At 37.4% G+C, this 23383-nt stretch overlaps 4 protein-coding genes across 5 annotated transcripts; 2 read left to right on the plus strand and 2 right to left on the minus strand.

The window, feature by feature from the left end:
* Positions 1–2084: 2084 nt before the first annotated feature.
* LOC116159431 (juvenile hormone acid O-methyltransferase-like) lies at positions 2085–3439 on the plus strand. Its single transcript, XM_031472398.1, has 3 exons — positions 2085–2922; positions 2969–3212; positions 3299–3439. Exons 1-3 carry the CDS (start codon positions 2558–2560, stop codon positions 3374–3376), a joined length of 687 nt encoding a protein of 228 aa, XP_031328258.1. The 5' UTR covers positions 2085–2557; the 3' UTR covers positions 3377–3439.
* A 4153-nt stretch (positions 3440–7592) lies between these two features.
* LOC116160142 (juvenile hormone acid O-methyltransferase-like) lies at positions 7593–9549 on the minus strand. Its single transcript, XM_031473279.1, has 3 exons — positions 9050–9549; positions 8719–8996; positions 7593–8214 (listed from the first exon to the last, which is right to left on the minus strand). The coding sequence occupies exons 1-3, from the start codon at positions 9415–9417 to the stop codon at positions 8048–8050; spliced, it is 813 nt and encodes a 270-aa protein (XP_031329139.1). The 5' UTR covers positions 9418–9549; the 3' UTR covers positions 7593–8047.
* Positions 9550–14152: 4603 nt separating this feature from the next.
* On the plus strand, positions 14153–18544 carry LOC116169289 (ATP-binding cassette sub-family B member 8, mitochondrial-like). Of its 2 annotated transcripts, XM_031485346.1 has the most exons (11): positions 14153–14309; positions 14355–14649; positions 14696–14854; positions 14905–15050; positions 16164–16380; positions 16436–16798; positions 17475–17594; positions 17648–17926; positions 17974–18152; positions 18207–18354; positions 18401–18544. In XM_031485346.1, exons 1-11 carry the CDS (start codon positions 14263–14265, stop codon positions 18476–18478), a joined length of 2031 nt encoding a protein of 676 aa, XP_031341206.1. In that variant the 5' UTR covers positions 14153–14262; the 3' UTR covers positions 18479–18544. The 2 variants fall into 2 exon arrangements, with proteins under 2 accessions (XP_031341206.1, XP_031341214.1); XM_031485354.1 differs by lacking the exons at positions 14153–14309; positions 14355–14649 and having other exon boundaries at positions 14724–14854; positions 14918–15050; positions 18401–18543.
* Positions 18476–22347, minus strand: LOC116169339 (general transcription factor IIH subunit 4-like). Its single transcript, XM_031485413.1, has 7 exons — positions 22098–22347; positions 21944–22048; positions 21761–21892; positions 21347–21713; positions 21210–21293; positions 19128–19562; positions 18476–18706 (listed from the first exon to the last, which is right to left on the minus strand). The coding sequence occupies exons 1-7, from the start codon at positions 22259–22261 to the stop codon at positions 18563–18565; spliced, it is 1431 nt and encodes a 476-aa protein (XP_031341273.1). The 5' UTR covers positions 22262–22347; the 3' UTR covers positions 18476–18562.
* Between the last annotated feature and the right edge of the window lie 1036 nt (positions 22348–23383).

Raw genomic sequence — 23383 nt, forward strand, 5'->3', positions numbered from 1 at the left:
CCACCTGGGGCGGATCCCGAATATCGGCGCCTTGAGGACTAGGGCAGCACTTTGAATTATATATCCTCGAGAAATCACAACGTATCCTAACGCGATTCACTGCATCCAAAGTAAACTGGGGTGAAGCTCAAGGGTTCGCCTAAATATCACCTGATCGGAACCTGGGTCTTCGTCGCCAAAAAATCAACGCGAAAAGAAAATAACACTTCGAAACGGGTGCAAAAAGCACGCAACTGCGAGCAACCGAAATAAACCGGTGGCTCAAACCGCTAGGTACCCCCAAAAAACGATCACTCAAGGTACGTGTTGACCCCTTGACGTACTAAACCGCGAGTCTCCCCAAAACGATCACTCAAGGTACGTGTTGACCCCTTGACGTACTAAACGCGAGTCTCCCCAAAACGATCGCTCAAGGTACGTGTTGACCCCTTGACGTACTAACCGCGAGTCTCCCTCAAAACGATCGCTCAAGGTACGTGTTGACCCCTTGACGTACTAAACGCGAGTCTCCCCAAAACGATCACTCAAGGTACGTGTTGACCCCTTGACGTACTAAACGCGAGTCTCCCCAAAACGATCGCTCAAGGTACGTGTTGACCCCTCGACGTACTAACTGCGAGTCTTCTCAAAACGATCGCTCAAGGTACATGTTGACCCCTCGACGTACTAACCGTGAGTCTCTCCAAAACGGTCCCCTTCTTCAGAATTGAAATGAGAAAACCACACCCAAATTACCATAAAACAAAAATGGCTCCCGCTAGAAATTCTCCCATTGGTTTAGATAAAGAAGACTTAACCCACTCTAACTTCGTCGTCACCCTCCAGGAACTGCTGAATAAGCTGATCTCACGGTTTTCTGCTGACGAAATGAAGACCCCTTATCCCTTGATGGCTCGGTGCTATATCCGCTCCTATTCTCGGTCTAGACGGCGCCTTGGGTGATAAACGAACGACAAAATTCGCATTACTCATGATGACGTCAATCAACTTTGCAATCTTCCCACGACGAAATTAAATCTGAGCGAAATTAAATCTATCGGACCATAGTCTTGAGCGAACCGAAATGCCCAAACACAAAATTTCTAACCGGAACAAATAATGAAATATACAGGGTGACCTGCACTATCATGACAAGAAATTTCGAAATTTTTAATGAATCTTGGCGCGAAATAAAACCACTCGTTACAAGTGAAACTTTTTGATCTACGTAACTTAAAAACAATATGGATCTTTCTTATATCCTTAAGACCATGTGTACCAATTTTCAAAGCGATCGCACTTTTCTAAACACACTATCATGCACACGGACAAACGGATGGTCAAAAATGGATCTGTTCCAAAATCGCTAGGATTAATTTCAGAAAGGCGTACGTATCATATGCACGACGCTTTGAAAACTGGACGTAAAAGTATTTAGTATTCAAACACCTTTGATTTGTGTAAAGTATTTACTATTTAGTACTTATTCAAATACTTTTTGAAAAGTATTCTGCCCAGCTCTGTTTGGGAAGGTGTTCTTACAAACAGTATCCTCATTCAGGATTGATGAACATTACTCCATCAATCCCTCATTGCTTCAAGAAATGTTCGAGCTACCCAGGAGCTTTTAGAAACAAGTATTGCAGGGTACAACATCAACGGCTTCTTTCTTTTATCTAGGCAGCGGTAATATTGTTCACGTTTTTTTAGCGTAGCACAACAAAGTTGGGGTAACGTTTATGTGCTCGATTTTCCGTCGTCTGTCTGCCTGTCTGTTTCATAGAGATCTCGGCCTCTGAGCCACCTGGAGACTTCGGATTTTCGCCAATTGGTAGCTTATATTTCTACATTTCTACCTCCACCCCCCTGTCAGCCACTGATCCCGAAAAAGAGTCGCGCGGGAAAGTTATAGTTTGTACAAACCAATTCATTTCGATGGAGCCTTTCATTAGAGTAGCATAAAGGGTAGGACGTGTGTCTACTCCCCGCTCCCCCCCCTCCATTTTCAAAGGTTTTACTTGGCACCGCTAAAGGCATGCGTATGCAAAATCTGAGATCACGTTGATGGCTACCTATTGCAAACCATTCAAGTGGGTCCGGACGAACAGACGGAGGGACGGACAAACCTCAAGCAAAAGCACATTTTTTTATTCTAAAAATAAGTTATGTTTGAGCTAATTTAACATGTTGCCAAGTGTCTCGTTTGAAACTTTATACGATGATCGCGAAAGCATTTGCGAGCGGTTCAAGCTATTGGTCGAGAAAGCAGTTGCCTTTCGCAACTACTATCTACACCCTACACATAACTTTCGCATGGAAACTATCAGTTTTAAAAAAATGCTCCCCTGACCTTTGCTCTGATCGAATAGTTACTAGATTAATATATGTGGAGGAGGTAACCAGCGTCGACATCTGTGAATATGTTGTTTTCACAACAACCGATTAGTATTAATTAGTAGATTACTAGTTCATCAGCAATTGATGTGTGGACATAAAGCGACAGCATTTTAGAGCACAATCTCCATTACTTAAGCGAAGTTACTACGAGTAAAATTCTTCAGCACCCAAGAGCCTCGTCATGAACAATCCTGAATTATACGATACAACTGGAAAGGTTTTAGACGCTCAAATGGAATCTATTCTTAAAAGTTACATACGCCAATTGCCTAGGAATGGAGATCAAAAGGTTGTCTTAGACGTAGGCTGTGGGCCAGGTCGCTTGTCTTTCAATTACCTTTACAAACCGCTAAGTGCCGAAATTAAAGAAATGATTGGAGTCGATCAGTCTGAGGATATGGTAACGTACGCTAATAGACACTACGGAAACGATAACCTCAAGTTTGTGAAATTGAACATTGAAACCGATTGTATACCCGAACATTATTTGGGGCGATTTGATTATGTATTTTCTGTTGGGGCTCTGCATTTTCTTCGCGATTACACGTAAGTAAACATCTTATAAGCGTGTCTTACCTTTATGACATTCCAGATGTGGGTTTACTAACATATCTAACATGATGAAACCAGGTGGATATGCTTTGCTGGTCTTTCCAGAGAGCGGTCAGATGTACGACATTTACAAAACAGTATGGACAAAGCCCACGTGGAGCAAGTTTATCCGCGAAGAGAAACTAATGAATATGCCATTTAATAATTGCAAGAACCCAGAAAATAAATTGCGTGATATTTCGAGAACAGCTGGATTCGAATCACTACGTCGTGAAATACGCGATGTAAGCATTTGCTTTACCCGGGAAAGGGCTAAAGGTGCTGGTAACCATTTTTAATTTCACTTATTTCACTTTATATACTCTTACAGATTATTTCGCTTCGTGTATTCCGGTGCTTAGAGACGTTCCAAAACGCTTGCAAGAACAGTTCATTAACGACCACATAAAAGAGTGTACACCACGTGAGAATTTATTAAATAACAATATGGTGTATCGTCTCGATTATAAGTTCATGGTAATAAATGCTAAGAAATAGTAAAGCAAGTTAATTAAAGTTGTGTGAGAAGTTTAAAGCGGTTCGTCCGTTTTATGGAAAAAGTTTGTTAAGCCTCGTTTGAGGCCAAAGGGACTTAAACGCATTTTTGTGTGTTTAGCAGATCAGTATTCTATTAGCCAGTTTTGATTACAATATCAATAAGATCTTGTCGAAGGCTACCCCATTTCCTTTGTCGGTACACACTTCCGACATCCCGTTCACTCGCAATCCGCGTTTGAAGTTTTGACTCCACGATCAGTAAGATCTTGTCGGGAGCTACCACATTCCTTTTGTCGGTACCCAGTTCCGACGTCCCGTTCACCCACAATTCGCATTTTGGTGGATTTCGATAAAAACCCGCTACAAAATAGTACTCAATTTACTGCTCGTAGCCGAGTTTCTATTGGTGGCACGAGAAAGAGAGACCGCGATTGGAGCTCGAAGAAACTTTTGGGCGCCCCAAGTCGACTACTCCTCGAAGACTTCTTATTTTCACTATCGATTGCCTGCATGCGTGGTATTTGGTCCAACCAAGCTTTGTAAGCTTGTCTTTGTTTCAGGAATATTGTTTTAATATGCGTTCCATGTTCCATGTGTTGCCGAATAAATTTTCATCTTTGTCCATCAATTAGTTGTGTGTTTATTCAAACCCATTGTGCGACACGGATAGTGTTCAGATTCAGATTTACCTTTTCCGATCCAAGGTTTATTTCAGGTGTTGATCAAAATCCCCCAAATCATCAATTAAGGTCAATATTGGGATTTTTTGCAGCAGATGCCGGAAGTGTACGCGCGCGCAGAAATTAAAAAAATTCAAAGTTTCAATTTTGATTTGTTTAAGCCCTGGTTTAAGCTAACTGGACAGGTGTTTTGTGGATGGTGTAGTTGACCGCATTTCACTCAGCATTATTTATCTGGTGCCCAATATGGGGCCACAGCAATTTCAAAACTGTGATAACCCCCCCCCCCCCAGTGGTGTCATCCGGGGTATACGAGAGTATACGGCGTATACCTTGCCCTTTTTTTCCTAGAAGCGTATACCATGACCTTTTGTTAAAAATACGGAGGTATACATATACGCGGTATATACGCAGCAATCCACAGTTTGAACTGGGAAGCCCTCACATGACACACAGTCCAGGAAGACAGCGCAAGAGGACTACAGCACAAATGAGCGGATGTATTATAAATAAATAAATAAAATGTGTTATATACCTAACTTGAAACTTCCAATTCATATTTCAATTTGTAAGGTATAATTAAAATTAATGTATAATTAAATTTTCTTTTCTTTTTTCAACAATTAGGAAACTACTTCCATTACAAGAAAGGCCGATTTTCTACCTATGAACAGTGGGTGTTCATTGTTCATTTACAATTTTTTATTTTTTTATCCGAAACGTACTATTATACAATGCGGCGGTTGTAGAAGTGAACTTGTGCGGGATGTTACGACTGTCGCTGCGAATGCTTTCAATATATGGATGTTGCAATTGAGACCATAAAAAGTGATATTGTTTCGGTAAACAGTTTGCCTAAATGTGCCCTTTATATTTGTTTTATCCTAATTCCCTAAAAGCAGAGCGACCAGCGTATACTTTGCCATTTTTTTAGGATGACACCCCCCCCCCCCCCCCCCCCGGACCACTTCATATCACTCATTTTCACTTTTACACACACAGAGATGGACTCTCAACTCTTATAGTTGTATATAACAATGTTACAGAGAGTATGTGCTGATGCAACTAGCCGGTAGGTAAGTCTGTCACACTGGGCGATAGGTTGCTAGCTGATAGTTGGTCACGTGACACACTCGCCCGAGTTAATAGCTCGGAAAATTGAACATGTTTGATACTTGATGGAAATGAATTTTTACTAGCGCGCTGCTGTTAGTCGCTGCACAGATTAACTATCTGTGGTAGCTGCTATTCCCTATGTCACATGATCACAGCGTAGTATTTTGGACAGTCTTAGGGACGATCTATGTCGAGTACGTAATATTCCAAGATCTTTAAATTCATTGTTCCTTAATAAAACGTTACCTTATATCAGAGCTAGAAAGTAATCGATTACAATTGATACAGTATTTAATGACTTTCTGTGTAATCAGTAATCAGTAACTAAATACTTTGAAAGTACTGTAATCAGTATTGTAATTTATGTCTTACTAACCTATCATAGCACATTTTATATCTGTGATACGCGGGCATAAAGTACCACTTTATGCCCTAGGGCATTAAGTATCACCATAGTAACTCATTTATACTTAATGACGAAACAAACAAATATTTGCAGGTCATTGAAAATTAGAAACGTCAATTATTAATTGTCAATACCTACTAAATCACAAGATTGGCCTTATTTCGAACAGTTTCTGGAACTTCCTCCTCATTCACAATGAATTGAATTATTTAAAATTACGTTTGACGTTTGGATGGTTTCAATCACATTAACAAATTCGAACCACGCATACTCGATTAAACATAATGAATTATTTTGTAAATGAATTTTGACGAAGAAAACTACTTGTAAAACATAAAATTGTGTATGTACCACGGGCATAAACTAATGTTTATACTCTCGGGCGACTTTTTAACTCGTCGCCCTCGAGAATATAAACATCACTATTATGCCCTTAATACATAAATAACTATTAATTACTTTTCTCAGTAGTTAGCAGCACTTTTATCCATCAAACTGTCAAAATGAAATGTCACATAAGTTTTTTAGACGTTTATTCTTTACCAAAAAAATTACTCGTGTAATGATCGTGAGATCTTAATGTACAATTCTTATCTGAAAGAGAAGCTTGCAAAGGTAGGTAACGCTTCGCAAGAAACATCACAATAATTATTGCTCGATGTTATTCGGATGTCAATGGCAAATTAGAGTCAATGACATACTTGCGAAAATTTAGCATTATATGAAAATTGAAAATCCTGTTGAAGTTTCCACTTCATTTACGATACTTTCCTCGATACCGTCACTTTTCTTTACCTACTTGTAAAACAATCTACTATTTCCGCACCCATATATGGGTAGGTATTGTTTTTATCACAGAAAAAAGTCCGTTGTCGTTGTTTAACGGTTTATATACTTCTTCTTATACAAGCAAATCCATGTCAATAATTGCTACATCGACTAGGTACTTCGCTTAATAAAAGACAAAGCAGTGCATTAAGAAGTAAATAAAATCGTGCTGGGTCTCAACAGATTCTACCGTGCAGAAAGGTTACATTTTGAAGAAACACATTTTTTTCGAGAGGAAATCATTATACCCACAGCATTTCTTAAAGCTTCCGAGGCTATACGAATTAAATAAAACGTTCGTTACATTGCCAATGTTCAAAATCGTACTAATCGTCTGGAAATAATAAAACTGTTATGTTAGCATATATCGAAAGAACAACGGATCACAAGGTTCGATCCACGCCATTATTTGCTGCATAAGTATCGTAATGGACACCTTTATGTTCATTAACTGATTTCAATCAGCACTTGGCGCGACACCACTGTCTTCTTTTCTACTTGCCGAAACTGGTAACTTCATACACATTTCCAAGCGAAAACTTTAGATAAAGGACTTAGAATAGCAATCCGTCTATAATTTGGTACTTCAGATATGCTGCCTGACCGAATATGGGAACAATTCTGACATACCAGTTTTGAGAATAAGCTTATAGATTTGAGTAAGTGGTCTCTTCAGCTCTATTCACGAAATTGGATTTAGCTTGATTCAAATTTGAAGTTTCGTCCTAATGTTATTAAACTCTAGTTAATAGGATTGATAATATCAAACAGGATACCTAGTTTTCCAAGACTATTGGCCAAACAAATTGTACCTATAAGCAGTATACAAAAATTCGCAAAAACTTCTTGATTTCGTCACTCTAATCCATTTGGAAAAGTGCTTCGTAGAGGAGCGGAAAGTTTGCATATCGAAAATTTTACTTCGTGTTAGGTAGTTGCATGTCTAGAAAATGGGCAAACGGACGGAAAATGAGGACGTTGGCGATAAAAACGATATCTCAAAATGCGTAACTGGGTTTTTGAATGTTTACTTCTATAGCACTCACATGCCGTCCTGTACATCATGTGGTGCTCAACAGTTAGGTATATCTTAATAATAATAATAATAATAATAATATATATTTGGTCTAGTTGATTACAAGATTTGGATATAAGGGAAGTCGTATAAAACAAACATATGTAACATAACACATTAAAAACAATTTAAAAAGCAACACATTTACCTACATTAATGTTTAAAATTTAAATAATCTTGGACGGAATAAAAAGCGTTTTTTAAAAGTATTTTTTTAACCTCGCACACAAATTTGCTAGTAGTTAGGGTTTTTACATATTCTGGTAGCTTGTTATATACTAACGGCCCTACATAATAAGGATTTGAGTCTGTGTTTCTTTACATTCTAAACTCTAAACTCTAAAGCATAAGCAATTACAATCTATGTCGTAATACTATAATCAACGAAATGTTTGACTTAATACTAAACAGTCCCTAATCTGCAAATTGGGACATTTTGACGCGGAAAGTAACAGTGATACTGATATTATTTGTTGACTATTTTTTAGCGTAAATTACAAACAGCCTATAATCAATAACGTATTGGATTTGTTCATTATCTGCATTCCTTCGTGGGGTCCATTCTTTCATGTGATCTTCTACAAACTCACTGCGCAAACCCTTAGGTATCTTGTCAAGGACAGGAAGGCACGCCCATAAACAACCTGAAATGTTAATAGCAGTTGGGATTCGCTAGTGAAATAACTCCTAGATATATTTTATAATCAGCCTTTTTTGTATTTATATTATAGAGATATCATACATCTATGAGCTTGACGCATTTCACACGAAGCAAAAAACATTTCTGGTTGAAGTGATGAAAAGTTCAAAGTAATTACGTTTCTCGATGACCCCTAATGATACTGAGTGTCTATTAAAAAACTATAGTAGGTATACGATAATTAGAAAACGTATATTTTTGATCAACATCATAAAATCGCTAATCATAGCAAGTCTCAGATATTCAAAGAAAATAAATAAGAAATTTGTGCAAATACATAAACTACACCATAGTATAAGAATAGAACAACACTATGACTACACCAATCGAGTAAAATGATATTTTTGTTTCGCGATTTTTGGACCTTGAACTTTATTACTGGGTGCAAATTGCACTTGCAGAAATATCTATCTCATCCGATACTAATATAACGTAATGTTTATATCACCTTTGGCTGTTTCCTCACAAAAATATAGGCTGAATTCTCTTATTTCGGAAACCATTGTGTGGAAACCAAGTGGACACAAATATTCTCGCAGTGTTTCTTCCCGATTTTCACAATTTTGAAAAGGAACATCCATTATGTCGTCTTTCTCGATAAATTTCGACCATTTTGGGCTTGTCCAAACCACTTTGTACATGTCAAAAAATTGGCAACTGGCTGGAAACACCAACAAGGCATCCCCACCCGATTTCATCATTTGTAGTATTCTGCCAAATCCATACCTATAATCCATGTTCTGATACATTATTGACTTTCGCGTAAGTGACTTACCTACGTATAATCACTGAGGTACTGTAAGGCCCAAAACGAGAATACGTAATCGAATCGTTCTTGAAAATCTGAAGGGATCTGATCGGTTAAAAAGTTAAACTTTCGAAACGTAATTGCTTCGCATCCGTAGTGGTCATTTGCGTACTTCACCATGTTCTCCGATTGATCAACGCCAATCATTTTTTTTATGTCGCTGCTAAACATTTGATACAAATATTTATAAGAAAACCAACCGGGACCGGACCCTAAATCTAAAGCAAGTTTTTGCTTCGTCCCATTTCTTGAAAAATGTCCTAAATAATCTTTTATAACACACTCCATATGAACATCTAAAATTTTGCCAGTTTTGTCGTATAATTCTGGGTTATTCATGGTTAAAATGACTTCAGTAGTCTAGTACCTACTATAATATGTTTCTCGGAACTGAATTAGCTCTTGGTGCGTTCGAGTATATGTACATACGTGCTTTATCAAAAAAGAGTTCCATAGTTCAAGTAACGAAATTATTGTCTTAATATTCATATTGTGTAACAAATACGTAAAATAGACTTACACGACAAGAGCCGAACGATAAGCGGCGTTTCACCACAACACGTATCATATCGGCTACCTAACAGCCGCTTGTGTTTAGAATTGAAAAACATTTATTTGTTTAGGTATTAAGTCTATGGCGTTGACTATACATATAATGTAGTTGACAGACCATTTTTTTTTTATTAATGCAGGTCCTGAATGAAACTGTTTTTAAAACCTTATCAAGAAGAAGTCATAGGTCCCTCACTTTATATTGTAGAGAAGTTTGGAACTGTGTAAAATAAAATTGTGTTTCCATTTGAAATTTTGGTGCAGACGATTTTTGGTAAAAAAGGGAGGTCTGCCTTTTTTTGAGGCCCGAAAAAAAATTGTCTCAGATCGACCCGGAAAATAGTATATTAAGATACAAGTGTATAATCAAGTCTTTAAAGCACGCGCAACGAGTTTAATGGCACGACGCAAAGCGGAGTGCCTTTAACGTTGCAAGTGCTTTAAAGACCAATTATACACGTGTGTCTTATAGTATTTTTTATTATACCTGCAGGTTAATTAAAAAATAGCAAATACAATGAAAGCATATTGACGTTGTCCTCGAATACATGTCTACTTTAAGTGGGCCGGGTGTTCGTAATTTTACGATTGCCATGGAAATGTCACTTGACGTTTGGTTATAAAAATCATCGAATTTGTTAATAAAACGATTTCCGTTGAAAGAGATAATACACCGTCCATTAAATCGCTTGTTGAAAAATCTAAACAAACGTTGGTAGGTGAAAAATCCAAATCCAGTAAAGCCTATTATAAAGAATATGAAAAGTTGTTTCCATGGCTGAATAGGAAGTTACTTACGAATAAAGTCTTAAATGCATCGATAATGCTGGCATAATATGAAGGAAATGTCAAAGGTATTTAAATCTTCTATCTTTTGGTGCATTCATTCAAAACTTGAAACAATGCTGCGATTAAAAAGTGGGACAGATTTGGAAGTGTGCCCTAAATTACGCGCGTTTGTGAAAGCTTCAACCAAAGGATAGGTACAAGCCAAAAGAAATGTTTTACATTTACAGAAAATGACCTAGGAAGATTTTTTATTTCTGCCCCAGATGACAGTTTCAAAAGTCATACTTGAAGTATCGTTCTATCGTTACTTAGCAACTTTAAAGCACGTGTGTTTTAAAGGTCTCTTTTCGCACGCATTTGAGTGTTTAAAACGGAGATTGTGATTCAGGTATAATAAAAAAAATTTTCTATTTCAGTGTCACAATGATGATTTTGTACAACTGTTTTCGGCCGAAAACAGTTGTACAAAGACAGTGATTATAGTCGTTTTTTTTTGGTAACTCATCTCTAAGTTGGCAGTTACTAGTTAGTACAAGTAGGTACTTCGTTGGGCACTTCCATGATTGAACTTCAAAATGTCAGTCTTACTACGCTGCCAACCTAAAACTTAACGGCATAAAAAGTGTTCCCAACATAAAACATGTTAGTTCTAAATGTTCCCTATAGTTTCTGAGAATGATTTTTTTAATTAAATTAAAGCACCGAAATAGAAAAAATAGTATGAAAAACGCGTGTTACAATGCTTTATTGTAATACTTCTATCTTGCGGACACTCGTGCCTACGCTTCGCGTCGCCACTCGTGCCACAAGATAGTCGTATTACAATAGGTCGCATTGTAACACTTGTCTTTCAATATACTATTCTATTTCGGTGTCACAATGATGATTTTGTACAACTGTTTTCGGCCGAAAACAGTTGTACAAAGACAGTGATTATAGTCGTTTTTTTTTGGTAACTAATCTCTTAAGTTGGCAGTTACTAGTTAGTACAAGTACGTACTTCGTTGGGTACTTCCATGTTTGAACTTCAAAATGTCAGTCTTACTACGCTGCCAACCTAAAACTTAACGGCATAAAAAGTGTTTCCAACATAAAACATGTTAGTTCTAATGTTCCCTATAGTTTCTGATAATGATTTTTTTAATTAAATTAAAGCACCGAAATAGAAAAAATAGTATGAAAACCGCGTGTTACAATGCTTTATTGCAATACTCCTATCTTGCGGACACTCGTGGCTACGCTTCGCGTCGCCACTCGTGCCACAAGATAGTCGTATTACAATAGGTCGCATTGTAACACTTGTCTTTCAATATACTATTATCTACGAGTAAAACATTACACATTCACGGAATTTAAAGTTACCAAATGTCAGTGTTGTGTTTATCCACGGTGCCAACTTAAAATTTGTCAACGTAAAAGGTGCTGCCAACTTAAGATATATTAATTCTAAAGTTTCCTGTAGTTTTTAATAATTACTTTTTAATTAAATTAAAGCCCCGAAATAGAAAAAATAGTATGAAAAACACGTGTTACAATGCTTTATTGTAATACTCCTATCTTGTGGACACTCGTGGCTCCGCTTCGCTACGCCACTCGTGCCACAAGATAGTCGTATTACAATAGGTCGCATTGTAACACTTGTCTTTCAATATACTATTTTCTTATAGAACGTAGCCTGTAGAATCCATTCAAACAGTTCCAAGATTGGGCTACTATATAGTTCAAAAGTTACAGCCCTTTGAATTTTCTTTCGAAATTGGTTTCTAGTCTATAACTTTTGATTGAGAAGTCTGATCGAAGAAGTACGAATTGTTTTGGATTCTACGCACCAAAATTAATAAGAAAAAGTGTTTTCCCGAGAAATTTTGGTGCAGTCGATTTTTCGTAAAAAAGGAAGGTTATACACTGCCTTTTTCTGAGGCCCGAAAAAAAATTGTCTCAGATCGACCCGGAAAAAAAATTTTCTTATAGAACGTGGCAATAAATTGAGTAGGTATATACTAATCGTAGAAGTATCTATCCTATAGAATATCTAAAAATGGGATAGAAAACAACGCTGGTAGGGCCTGTAAAATTTTGGAAAGGACCTCAAAAGGTATAAAGGCAGTTTTGATAACACCATCTATAGGCTTTGGAATGTTTTCGATTACTGGGTGAATTCTTTGAATGCTCTATCAAGCATCAAACTTTCTAAAACTATAACATTTATGTGATGCACTTAGGGGACTGACAAATGGTGTAAAAACTGTGGAAATGGCCTAGTTGCTTCCGCAAAAAATGGTAAACTGCTTTGGATAGCCTTTGAACCCATCGACTTCCCTAGCCATCGGTTACAACGTGTTCCAAACCTTCCGGGTTGGTCCCAATTCCTTCCAAGAAGACTCAGAAAATGAATGAATTTGAAGTATAAATGAACGGAACTTTTACTGCTATCCGACTAGAATACAGGAACTGTAATAATAGATGTAAATTGAATTAGTAAGGAAGCTATCGAATTTTGAAAGTTGGAAAGCGGCACCGTTTAAAGTTGGCACTACGTGCTTTAGAATTTTTATTTTGTGCCTAAATATAAAATAACGATTCGGAAATTTATCTACTGCCGACGCAAAAAGTGTGTGCACTCGAGTTTGAAGGTTAATAAAAAAAAATAACCATTGGGTCGATTTTAATGGGACTTGTACCAAATTAAAGCCTGTTTTGTTCTGCACTCCTTTGACCTAACAAAAAATTTTTTAGTAATATTATCACTACAGCCCGCGTACCATAAAAAGTACCCCGTTTTCGCGGTTTCCTACGTCGCGTCGCGGTAAACTTTAGACTCAAATAGAAACAAAACTATTGCAGTTTGTATATTTTAAAGCAGATATCCAAATGCTGGAGTCGCTCCTTTACCGCTACTTTACGTAAGTTAGACCTATGATTCCATTTTTCTGCGCGCAGAGTTAATTCTACGTTGCTTCAGGATGGAAAACGTGATTGTAGTGGCAGTTCCGGCAGATATTTTTCTATAGTGAAATTTTCAGTTTTCTTTTCGTGGAAAAGTGTTAAACATGGTACGTAGAAGACTTAAATACAGACAGATCGAGCTTTTAAAAGCAAGTGCAGCAAAGACAAGATATGCTGGATCCCCATCAGGAAACCAAGGTAACAATGGAAACTAAATTACTGATGAACTTGGGGCCCACAGTGGCCTTATGAACCTAGCAGCTAGCACTGCACATAGGAATCCAAAAAACCTGGCTCATGCTCATACAACCATCTATGACTGAATAATGTGTAACATCTGAATAGATAAAAAACATATAAGCAGGAGTCGCTCACTACAGAAAGCCCAAACCCAGATACCGCAAGAAAGTTCAAAATCATCAGCCTGTTGACCTGAGTTGGAGGGTGTAACACATCCATGCTCAAGATTATCATTTGTAGAATTATAGAGATGAATCGGCCTACATGAAGGAAGAAACCACCACTGAGTACCAGTATAATAAGACAGGTGTTAGAATCTGGGTTTAAACACACCAACAGCACAGTAAACCAGAGATTGACGTGCAATGTGTCGAATCTAGGCAATCTAAGATGGGTCAATGGTGATAAATTCAACAGTTAAACAGACAACAAATTCCTTCTTCTGTTTGAATGTAAACATGGTCTATGATTTCAGCGGCCTTTAAATCAGAAACACCCTGTATCTGGACAAAACAGTGGATTTATTCCCGTTAGTTCAAAAGTGCATAATTTCAAATTTCTATGGCTTAAAAATTATAAACATTTAATAGGGTTATGTTTATTTTTATTCTACTTTATTAATTTATTCTAAACCAATTTCAAGGGAGCAACTTGAATATGTTAAGGTTTTATCATTGTACAACAAACCTTCAATATAACTTGAAGTAACTGCCATTCGCAAATTTTATTTATTAATTTCCTCTTTTTAGGTATCTCATTAACTTACAGCGGAACACTTTTAAAACTTTTATACACAACACTGCCCAGTCCTTAAAATGTACACAAAAAGTACCGTTGTCATTGTGTTCTGTAACAAAATTTGGACTTTTTATAACATCGAGCTCCGCTGTAAAATTGTACTTCGGCAGAGCGGCGCAGTGCAAAGTATCTCGCACCAGGTTAACAGGCTATCGATCAATTAGTGATAAAGATTTACAGTTTGATTGGAACAAATTATGGCATTATTTAAAACCACACATCAATTTTTTCCTCGCAGCAATATTGGTATATTCATTGCGGATGGTTGTGCTTAATGTACATTTGACTTTAGGGAGCGTTAGCGGTTGCAATTTTAAACATACAAATTCCACAGTTGATGAGCGGTATAGTAAATGTAGTTGCACGCTTCAGCGATACTCGGGATACTGTCATCTTCCTGAAAGAAATTAAACTGCCTGCCCTACGCCTTTTATCAATGTACATTGCACAGGTAATATTGGAAACGTTTGGCGGATATTCTTAAATGTAATCACAGAACAGTCCGTATTTACAGCTTTCTACATAAACATGCTGTCTCATCTTGGAGAACGAATGGCTTACAATATTAAGACGGACTTATTTAGTTCAGTATTGCATCAAGATATTGCATTTTTTGATCAACAGCGTACAGGGGAAATCATTAACAGGTATGTACTGTATGTGCTATTAGAATTACGTCTGCCGCCTAATCCAGTGGTGCTGCCAGAAGTGGTTTCATTGGGTGAGTCAAGCATCACTTGAAAGGTGACAAAATTGTTATTCTATTTTACCTGTACATTATTAAGATTGGTTAGCGAGATGACATAAATTGCAGGTGCCCATTGTGGAATAGGACACCACTTATACAGGGTGGAACGTTAGCCTTGAAAACATCCCAAGGTCTCAAGCCGACATTTATTTTGGGACACCCTGTATATTGAATTTTTACATAAACTGATATTAATACTCAGACTAAAACGAGTCTCAGTGAGTGGGAAAAACTAAAATAATTCAATACCCAGTTGACAGCGCCTTAACCGCTGATGTAGAATACTTTTTAGCGCATTTTCCAATTCATGGTGGAAGGCTCTATTATGGCACTTATTGTCAGTCCGTCCGAGGCCTTAACTACTATAACAGTAATCCGGAACAAAGATCAGGAAACTTTGTTCCGGATTATCATTTACCCCATTTCGAGCTTCCCTGAGAGAATGGGTACTCAACAAGTTACTATAACAGTTTTCAATATATTTAATTCACTCCTGGTACCTGAGCCAAGAAAAATTTTGATAATATTAATGTGCGCATGCGATCAACTTTTTTTTTTTGATTAATATATTTTGTTGAAACTTGAACCACCTGATGCTCCTAGTAAAGGCTCGAGTAAAGGTAAACATCGCATATAGTAAAAATCAGATGTGCGCATGCGTAGATTACGCAATGCCTCCTTGCTTATTTATGGAGACATTACTTTGAAATGTTAACCAGAGATACTTTCTTGTTAAGAAAAATATAGTTCATATAGCTATGGCGCTTTGGGAAATACTCATGCATTCGCCTTAGGGCGAAAACTTTTTTTAATTTATTTATATGGTCAGCACTTTTTCCGAGGTGCGTCAAGTGAGAGGCACACTCTTAACATATATTTTTTTTATATTCTTTATGTACATGAACATTGTTATTGGGGTAACCTGTTATGTTCATAAATAAATAATATTTTGGGTAATTCCCCTGGCAGCGCCACAGTGCTGATCATCTGTATAGTATTGGAAATACTTTAGGTTAACGTCCGATGTGCAAGATTTCAAAAGTAGCTTCAAGCAAGTTATTTCTGGTGGTTTGAGAGCCACTACGCAAATAATCGGCTGCGCAATTTCTCTCATTGTGATATCACCACAAATGACACTTGTGACGCTGTTATGTGTGCCAGCCGTAATCACAACGGGATCTGCTTTGGGTTCGTTGCTACGGAGCACTTCAAGAAGCGCCCAAGCTCAGGTGTGGTGTACTTATGTATATATAATTTTCATCGTGGACATTTTTGCTTTGACAGATTGAAAAATCAACAGCAGTTGCCGATGAAGCAGTCAGTAACATTCGTACTGTGAGAGCGTTTGCAATGGAAGAGCTGGAGCTTGACATGTTCGAGCGCGAGGCAGAGCGGGCGCTCGTGCTGAATGAACGGCTTGGTTTAGGCATAGGATTATTTCAAGGGGGTGCAAACTTATTCCTAAACAGCATGGTATTGGCTACACTGTACATGGGTGGATATTTGTTATCCGTTAATCAGCTATCACCGGGGCAATTAATGGCATTTTTAATGTCTACACAAACGATCCAACGTTCACTGGCCCAAATCTCGCTATTATTCGGATCAGTGGTTCGTGGAATGGCAGCCGGTGCTAGAGTTTTCCAAGTATGAATCATGATTTAAATTCTCTTATACCCACAAGGATTCTTTGATCCCAATAACAATTGCAAATATAAAACTGGGGAAATACTCCATCCACTCAGGTTAATGGTATCAGCGCCACTCACAAGGATACAAAACTATACAAATTATAAAATCTGTACCTATGTGGGTTCAGGAGTATGTAACCCCACGGTGTGCAGAATGTAATAGTGAGATAAACTCCATATACTTTTTTTTAATATTGTGGGATTTGATTTAGCCAAGAGTGGGTCTAGGTTCAGGGCACATAACCGCCATGGCGCCATATACTTACGGATAAATTGATTTTCGATTTTTTTCGATATTTTTAATAGTTTCTCAGAAAAAATGTAAGTGGTTTTTTCGAAAAAAAATTAATATCTCCGTAACCCGTTTACCGATTGGACCGATATATTCGATCATTTTAAAGAGCGTTTAAACGCGTCTCACGTATAAATTTGGTTTTAAAAAAAATGGATTCTACACTGAAAATCGAGGACATTCAATCTAAAATGAACAGTTTTTGTAGATAGAGGAACGATATGAACATTTTTTCAAGTCAGTTTCTTTCTACTGAAGGACCTCTCACTATTCTATTCTTTGCACCAATGTAACCCTCAAGAACCTTCCACAACTACTTTTCATTAACTCTTATTTTCAGTACATCAATTTAAAACCCGGCATGCCTTTGACAGGTGGAAAGATACTCCCCTCGGAAACTATGAGGGGGGAAATTGAGTTCAAAGATGTTGTATTTGCGTATCCCACTAGGCCAGAACAAGTAATGTTTTCCAATAACTTTTTCCAACTTGTAAAGCTTTGGATCACTTGTAGGTCATTTTACAAAATTTCAATTTGCGAATACCAGCCGGTAAAACTGTGGCAATCGTCGGAGGTTCTGGAAATGGAAAGTCAACAGTAGCTGCATTACTAGAAAGATTTTACGAGGTTAATAAAGGATCAATTACACTAGATGGGGAAGATATTTCCGAGTTAGATCCTACCTGGATGAGGCAATCGGTTTTGGGGTACATAAATCAGGAACCAACACTTTTTGCTACAACAATAATGGAGAATATTCGGTATGGTCGACCTGATGCTACCGACACAGAAGTAACAGACAAATGTAAAATGATTTTTAACACATCTTGTAATCATAGGTTATTGAAGCAGCTGAACTTGCAAATGTACATAGTTTTGTTATTGGATTCCCAAGAGGCTATAACACATTAGTTGGCGAACGTGGCACAACATTATCTGGAGGGCAGAAACAAAGAATTGCAATTGCCAGAGCGTTGTTAAAAAATCCTTCCGTTCTAATTTTAGATGAAGCTACAAGGTTTGCATGGGAGTTAGTATGTTTACCTACAGAGTGTCGTTCATGTAATTTCAGTGCTCTTGATACGGAATCTGAGAACATAGTTCAACAGGCTTTAGACAAAGCGAGAGAAGGGCGAACTGCATTGGTTATAGCTCACCGCTTATCAACAATAAAAAATGCGCACATCATTGTAGTACTTAGTAAAGGACGCATTGTCGAGGTAATAATCTTAACAAAACGTTCCACTTCTACACAAAGTGTTCCAGATGGGTACGCATGAAGAACTTAAAAATTTGAAGGCGCACTACTGGTCTCTTAATTTCCAACAGAACAGCGGCGAATAAAAAAAAATAAGAATTTATTACTAGTCGAGATTGAAATACAAATATTTAAACACAATTTAAAATTATTTAATACTAGGGTCAGTTCTAGTTTCCCTTCGAGTATCTCTTCCAAAACTTTTTTACATCATCATGGCCTGATTTATTTACAACCATCGTTCGCTTCTCCTTATTGCTCCAAATTAAATATCCGCTTGATTGAGCATATTCACGTAATACATTAAAGTCCGCCTACAATACATTGCAAATAAGTAAAGTCGCACAAACTGAAACAAAATCATCAAAAAACCAGGTGCCAAATTCTTGACAGAGCAGCTTCCTAGCTCAAACTAAAATCATTTTTAACAGTCTTTATGCCAAAATTTTAACGAAACCATAATACCGGTTTTATAAAAAAAAACTTGAGTCTTGCCGTTATCTCGGAAAATGGCCTAAGTACAAACGGAAAAAAATGTTGCTTAAAATGATATAAAACGTCGAAATTTTATGAAATTTTGACATGTCCAAAAAACGGTGACCGCAATAGCCATCTAGCTCAAACTGAAAAGCCGTATGAAAAGCTAAAAATGCAAACTTTAACGACACTTTGCTGACGAAACGCGTTTTTTTGGTGTTGACTACAAATTTACTTAATTAACAAAAAAGCACTTACCTGAGACAAAAATTGGCTATACAAAACTCCATCGGAATAAACTAGACGATTTCGTTCTAACTCCCACAGCTTGATTTGATCGATGACCGTGGGAGGTAACGCACTTCCCACTTCGCTCTGAAGCATTTGAGGATGTGCGTGTTGAGTGAGATATCCGATAATTTGTTCGGCAGTTATTCCCCCTCGTAGTGCTTGCCTAATTGAGTCGCGAGTCAATATTCCGACTACGACATTTGGAAATCGATATAATAAATCTGTAAATAATCCTAAAAGTGCTACTTGTAGATTGGAATCCGTATAAGCGTAGACCCTGTAATTTGTTTCGACGACTATGTAACCTTTCGGAACGTCTTCCTCTAACACTTGCGTTCCTTTACTTTGGCTACTGGTTATATTTAATGCTAATCTCGTCGGGTAAAAACGACCCGCTTTGCGCTACAATTGGAAGAATTACTTGTGGGTTTAAGGGTGCAGATAAACAAACAGATTTCTTATCGTATAATCTACTGAATAAAACTAGCTATATGGTCGCAGTGCTATAATCTCAACACCAGATGAATGACAACAAGATAATATTATACGGTGTTCCCGAGGATGTCCCACTTGTAAAGAAAACTTCTCACAACACAGCTTCTATCTACGGAAAATTAATTTGTATGTATTTTTTTGATAACAGTTGCAAATACGAAAAAATTACAAAGACCAAAAAGTTTCTAAACAAATCAGAAAATTAATTTCTTATTTTACAATCTACCAGCGATGCACCGAAAAATATTCACGGGGAAAAAGTGATAGTGAATCGCGCTTCACATCTTCAAAATGTAAACAAACTAATATCAGCAAATTCTTCAGAGAAAACAAATATCGTACTAAAAAATTCGGCGCTGTCACACTTGCGGGTCCAAGTAAAACTGCCGGGTCGTAACCAATATCCAGGTAGATCAACGTAAAAGGTAATCCAAAAGAAAGAAACGATGAGAAACTTAAAAGAAAACTATAAGGGTTGAGTTTTGAGTAAAGGTAAAACTTGAGTGAAAATATGTAAAACACCAATCCATAAAAACGTTTCAATGAAGCCACCACAGACATCAAAGAGAAGGACACTACAGGAATTAACTTGCATCAAAGATAGAGTAATATTATCTTTGCTTGCATCTACACTAATGGATTACAAAGAAGATACCTAGATGGCGTAAGGATATAAATAAGCGCAAGAAGTCAAATACTTAAACGGAATTATAAATCAGTAATATCAATTGGCAAGAAAATAACATTACAAAAAGAGTGAATGTTTTTAACGCAATAGTACTAATGTCGAGACTAATGTATTAGGGCGCGGACGCGATATTAGAGCAATGGGTTTAGTATTGTATGTTTGTCTTCAAGTACCTACGGCCTTGTGTAGGTGTAATCTAATCTCATCTAAGAATACCTATCACCAAACATTCCCCAAAAATCTTTTAAACTGCCATATTTTTATAGGGAATGCTGAATGGTTTTCCATTGATTGCATGATGCTATGTAAACATACTTAGTGATGACGTCATAATACTCCAATGACATGCGCACAAATTAAAGAAAATCGTACTATATCTAGTATCTGTATACCCTACTACACTCTGTGCTCTGATATTATGCCTCTGATGGAGACATGACTATATATAAAAAATACAAGTTGATATGCCCAACCTATTTCGAAACTCACAAACCACCACTGGGCTGATATCTGGGCATTCAACAAATGACACCTTTTTAAACAAAATTCTTTCTGTTCATATGCATTAAATAAAACATGTGGCTTTCTACACGAAATTGCAACCCTCAGATAGACAATGGATGTAATTTCATTATTTGCTCACCTTACATGTTAAAATTTTACTGTACTGTACTATAGAGATCAAATTTTGTTTAAAACTAGGTACCTAAGATCAGAGATATAGCTGCAAACCATCTATGCATCACATTAACACTCTTCTATGGTGAGACAAGACAATCCAAAATTGCAATTGGGGCGCCTAGAAATTTATTGAGTTGAAAGTCATGAAGAAATTCTGTTTGTTTATCTTTGAATAAATGTTTTACCTTTCTTTGATACACTAATCCAAATTCACGCAAATGTTGTAAAAATATCAATAATCTAGGACTCATACCCTCCGTGCTATAATCCTATAAAAAAAACTCGCATTCAAGCCTAGGTCTACAGGTGAAAAATGTCTCACCTTTCCGAGTGTACTAAAACTAAGTTGAAACAGAAAAGTCAAACACTCTGCTAGATCTAAGCCTCGTTGCTCGACCGTATCGAGATACTGCAGCACAAAGTGCCACACTTGTGCTTGCCTATCTAATAATAAAAATTGAAAACCTTGGCGCGTAATCACAGGACTGCCGTCGCTTTCGTCCCGTTTCATTAGGCCGGCGTGCAATAAGATACGAACGGCGTCGGCCGATATTCCTTCTTGCTGTTGAGAGCCCACCATATAATGAAGGACGCACTCCCATCGTTCGGCGGAATATCCGTCTAAGAATGCGACATCTCTCGCCTTATTATCGGGATCTAAGGCAGAAGACATACTCCATGGTTTACCTCTGAGGAAATTCTTTCAATTACACTGCAGAACTTTGTAAGTACTCACCCCCCCAAAAGGGCTATTTTTAGATTATGTTTAAAAGTTGATGATAAAATCCATCCTTGTAAACCTCCAGGAATTGAGGCTTCCTGCCATACATACAGATTACTTAACACTTTACTAACATACACATGCTCTCTAGAAATAAGCAGATAAACCTCAGGAAATGCGTATTTAAAAAGTACCTACTTTGAAAACGCTTGGTGTCCCCAAGACGCTACGACTGCTTGGGGTACCGGTTGTTCAACAAACAGAATACGTATCACATACTGGCGTGCCAGCTCAGGCAATTCTCTACAAGAAATACTTTACAAATTCTTACAGAAAATGTTCAAGGCAGCACCTGTACACTGCTAAACATATAGTAGGGCGATTATACAGCTTTTCGAGAACATTTTGAGGTCTGGTAGTTAAATAATCGTATAAATTTTTACATTCCAAGTTGGTTGGTTGTATGAGCACGGAGTTATTTATTTGATTTGAACTCGATATGCCATTATCTGCCATTTAACTTAATATCACAAGTATATTTATTATTGTAGATGTATTTTACAGAAGCAAGTTTTATAGGTTAAGTTTACATTATCATATCCCCTGTTTTAACCTTTAGGGATTTTTATTTTATTCAATACCAATCTGTTATATATAGGAGGGCTCGATGTATCATGCCCGCCAGGAATGGCGGACACAGAACACCCGATACCGGTCTACAATCGTATGTTTTTCATAGCGAACCATACGATTGTAGACCGGCATCATCCTGTTCAAACCAACAGGTTCCAAATGTTGTTTGTTTTGCGAGCCGTACTTCGTGGTATTCATAATAAAAAATTTGCTGTGGCTAACATAGATGCCGCGATTCTGCCCTTTTATGTCCAAGAATATGTCGAATATGCCGGAAATGAAAGTTTGACACACTTGCACATGTGCGATTCTGCCCAAAAGCTTTTCAGCTCTTCCTTTTGTAGCCAAAAATATGTGTACTAAGTTTGATTTCAGTCGGTTCAGCCGTTTAGCCGGAAATGAGAGTACAGACAGACAGACCGATCGACATTTTGCTCGATTCGGATTCCTGGTGCTTCAAAACGTGTATTTCCTTACAACAGCGTGCGGGTGGTAAAATGGTACCCAATACAGTAGGTACCTATATTCTTTTTTCACGGACCGTATAAAGAAATAAATATGATGATTTCTCAGAATTGTCCCCAGACGCGTCCTTTCCTCCTACGCCTCTGTAGGAACACATTGAAAAACTGCTGTTTTTAGTTAACCTATTTATTTCCTAAATGTTTAATAAGAAAAATTAGAACATTTCTTATTCATTTACTAGTTTTAATTATTACAGGCATTAGACTCCCACTCTCAAGAGCCTGTGTTCACTTCCCGATCACAATTCTTCTGTTCAGGGTTCGGCTAACTTAGTACCTAGGGTAATGGTGCGCTGCTAAGGACCGCAATACTAGTCAGATTGCCGCTAAATGGACTCCAGATATGGCCAGGCCTAGAAGTACGTGGCTCTAACACCCTTAGACCCGTAAAAAATATTCAGATATATAAATAATATATTATAGGTACTTACCTACTACTTATTAGATTTATTTACTTATTTTGTAGACCATGTTACGAGGT

This window comes from Photinus pyralis, unplaced genomic scaffold (assembly GCF_008802855.1).
Source record: "Photinus pyralis isolate 1611_PpyrPB1 unplaced genomic scaffold, Ppyr1.3 Ppyr1.4_LG1, whole genome shotgun sequence".
Taxonomy (NCBI): Eukaryota; Metazoa; Arthropoda; class Insecta; order Coleoptera; family Lampyridae; genus Photinus; species Photinus pyralis.

Coding starts and splice junctions, on each gene's coding strand:
- LOC116159431 (XM_031472398.1), top strand. CDS start 2,558: ATGAACAATCCTGAATTATACGATACAACTGGAAAGGTTTTAGACGCT. Junction 2,923..2,968: donor CATTTTCTTCGCGATTACAC/GTAAGTAAACAT, acceptor ATGACATTCCAG/ATGTGGGTTTACTAACATAT. Junction 3,213..3,298: donor TACGTCGTGAAATACGCGAT/GTAAGCATTTGC, acceptor ATACTCTTACAG/ATTATTTCGCTTCGTGTATT.
- LOC116160142 (XM_031473279.1), bottom strand. CDS start 9,417: ATGAATAACCCAGAATTATACGACAAAACTGGCAAAATTTTAGATGTT. Junction 8,997..9,049: donor CAGTACCTCAGTGATTATAC/GTAGGTAAGTCA, acceptor CATGGATTATAG/GTATGGATTTGGCAGAATAC. Junction 8,215..8,718: donor TTGTGAGGAAACAGCCAAAG/GTGATATAAACA, acceptor TTAACATTTCAG/GTTGTTTATGGGCGTGCCTT.
- LOC116169289 (XM_031485346.1), top strand. CDS start 14,263: ATGTTAAGGTTTTATCATTGTACAACAAACCTTCAATATAACTTGAA. Junction 14,855..14,904: donor TATCAATGTACATTGCACAG/GTAATATTGGAA, acceptor ATCACAGAACAG/TCCGTATTTACAGCTTTCTA. Junction 16,381..16,435: donor CAAGAAGCGCCCAAGCTCAG/GTGTGGTGTACT, acceptor TTGCTTTGACAG/ATTGAAAAATCAACAGCAGT.
- LOC116169339 (XM_031485413.1), bottom strand. CDS start 22,261: ATGGCAGATAATGGCATATCGAGTTCAAATCAAATAAATAACTCCGTG. Junction 21,714..21,760: donor AAAATAGCCCTTTTGGGGGG/GTGAGTACTTAC, acceptor GAATTTCCTCAG/AGGTAAACCATGGAGTATGT. Junction 19,563..21,209: donor GATTAGTGTATCAAAGAAAG/GTAAAACATTTA, acceptor TTCCAATTGTAG/CGCAAAGCGGGTCGTTTTTA.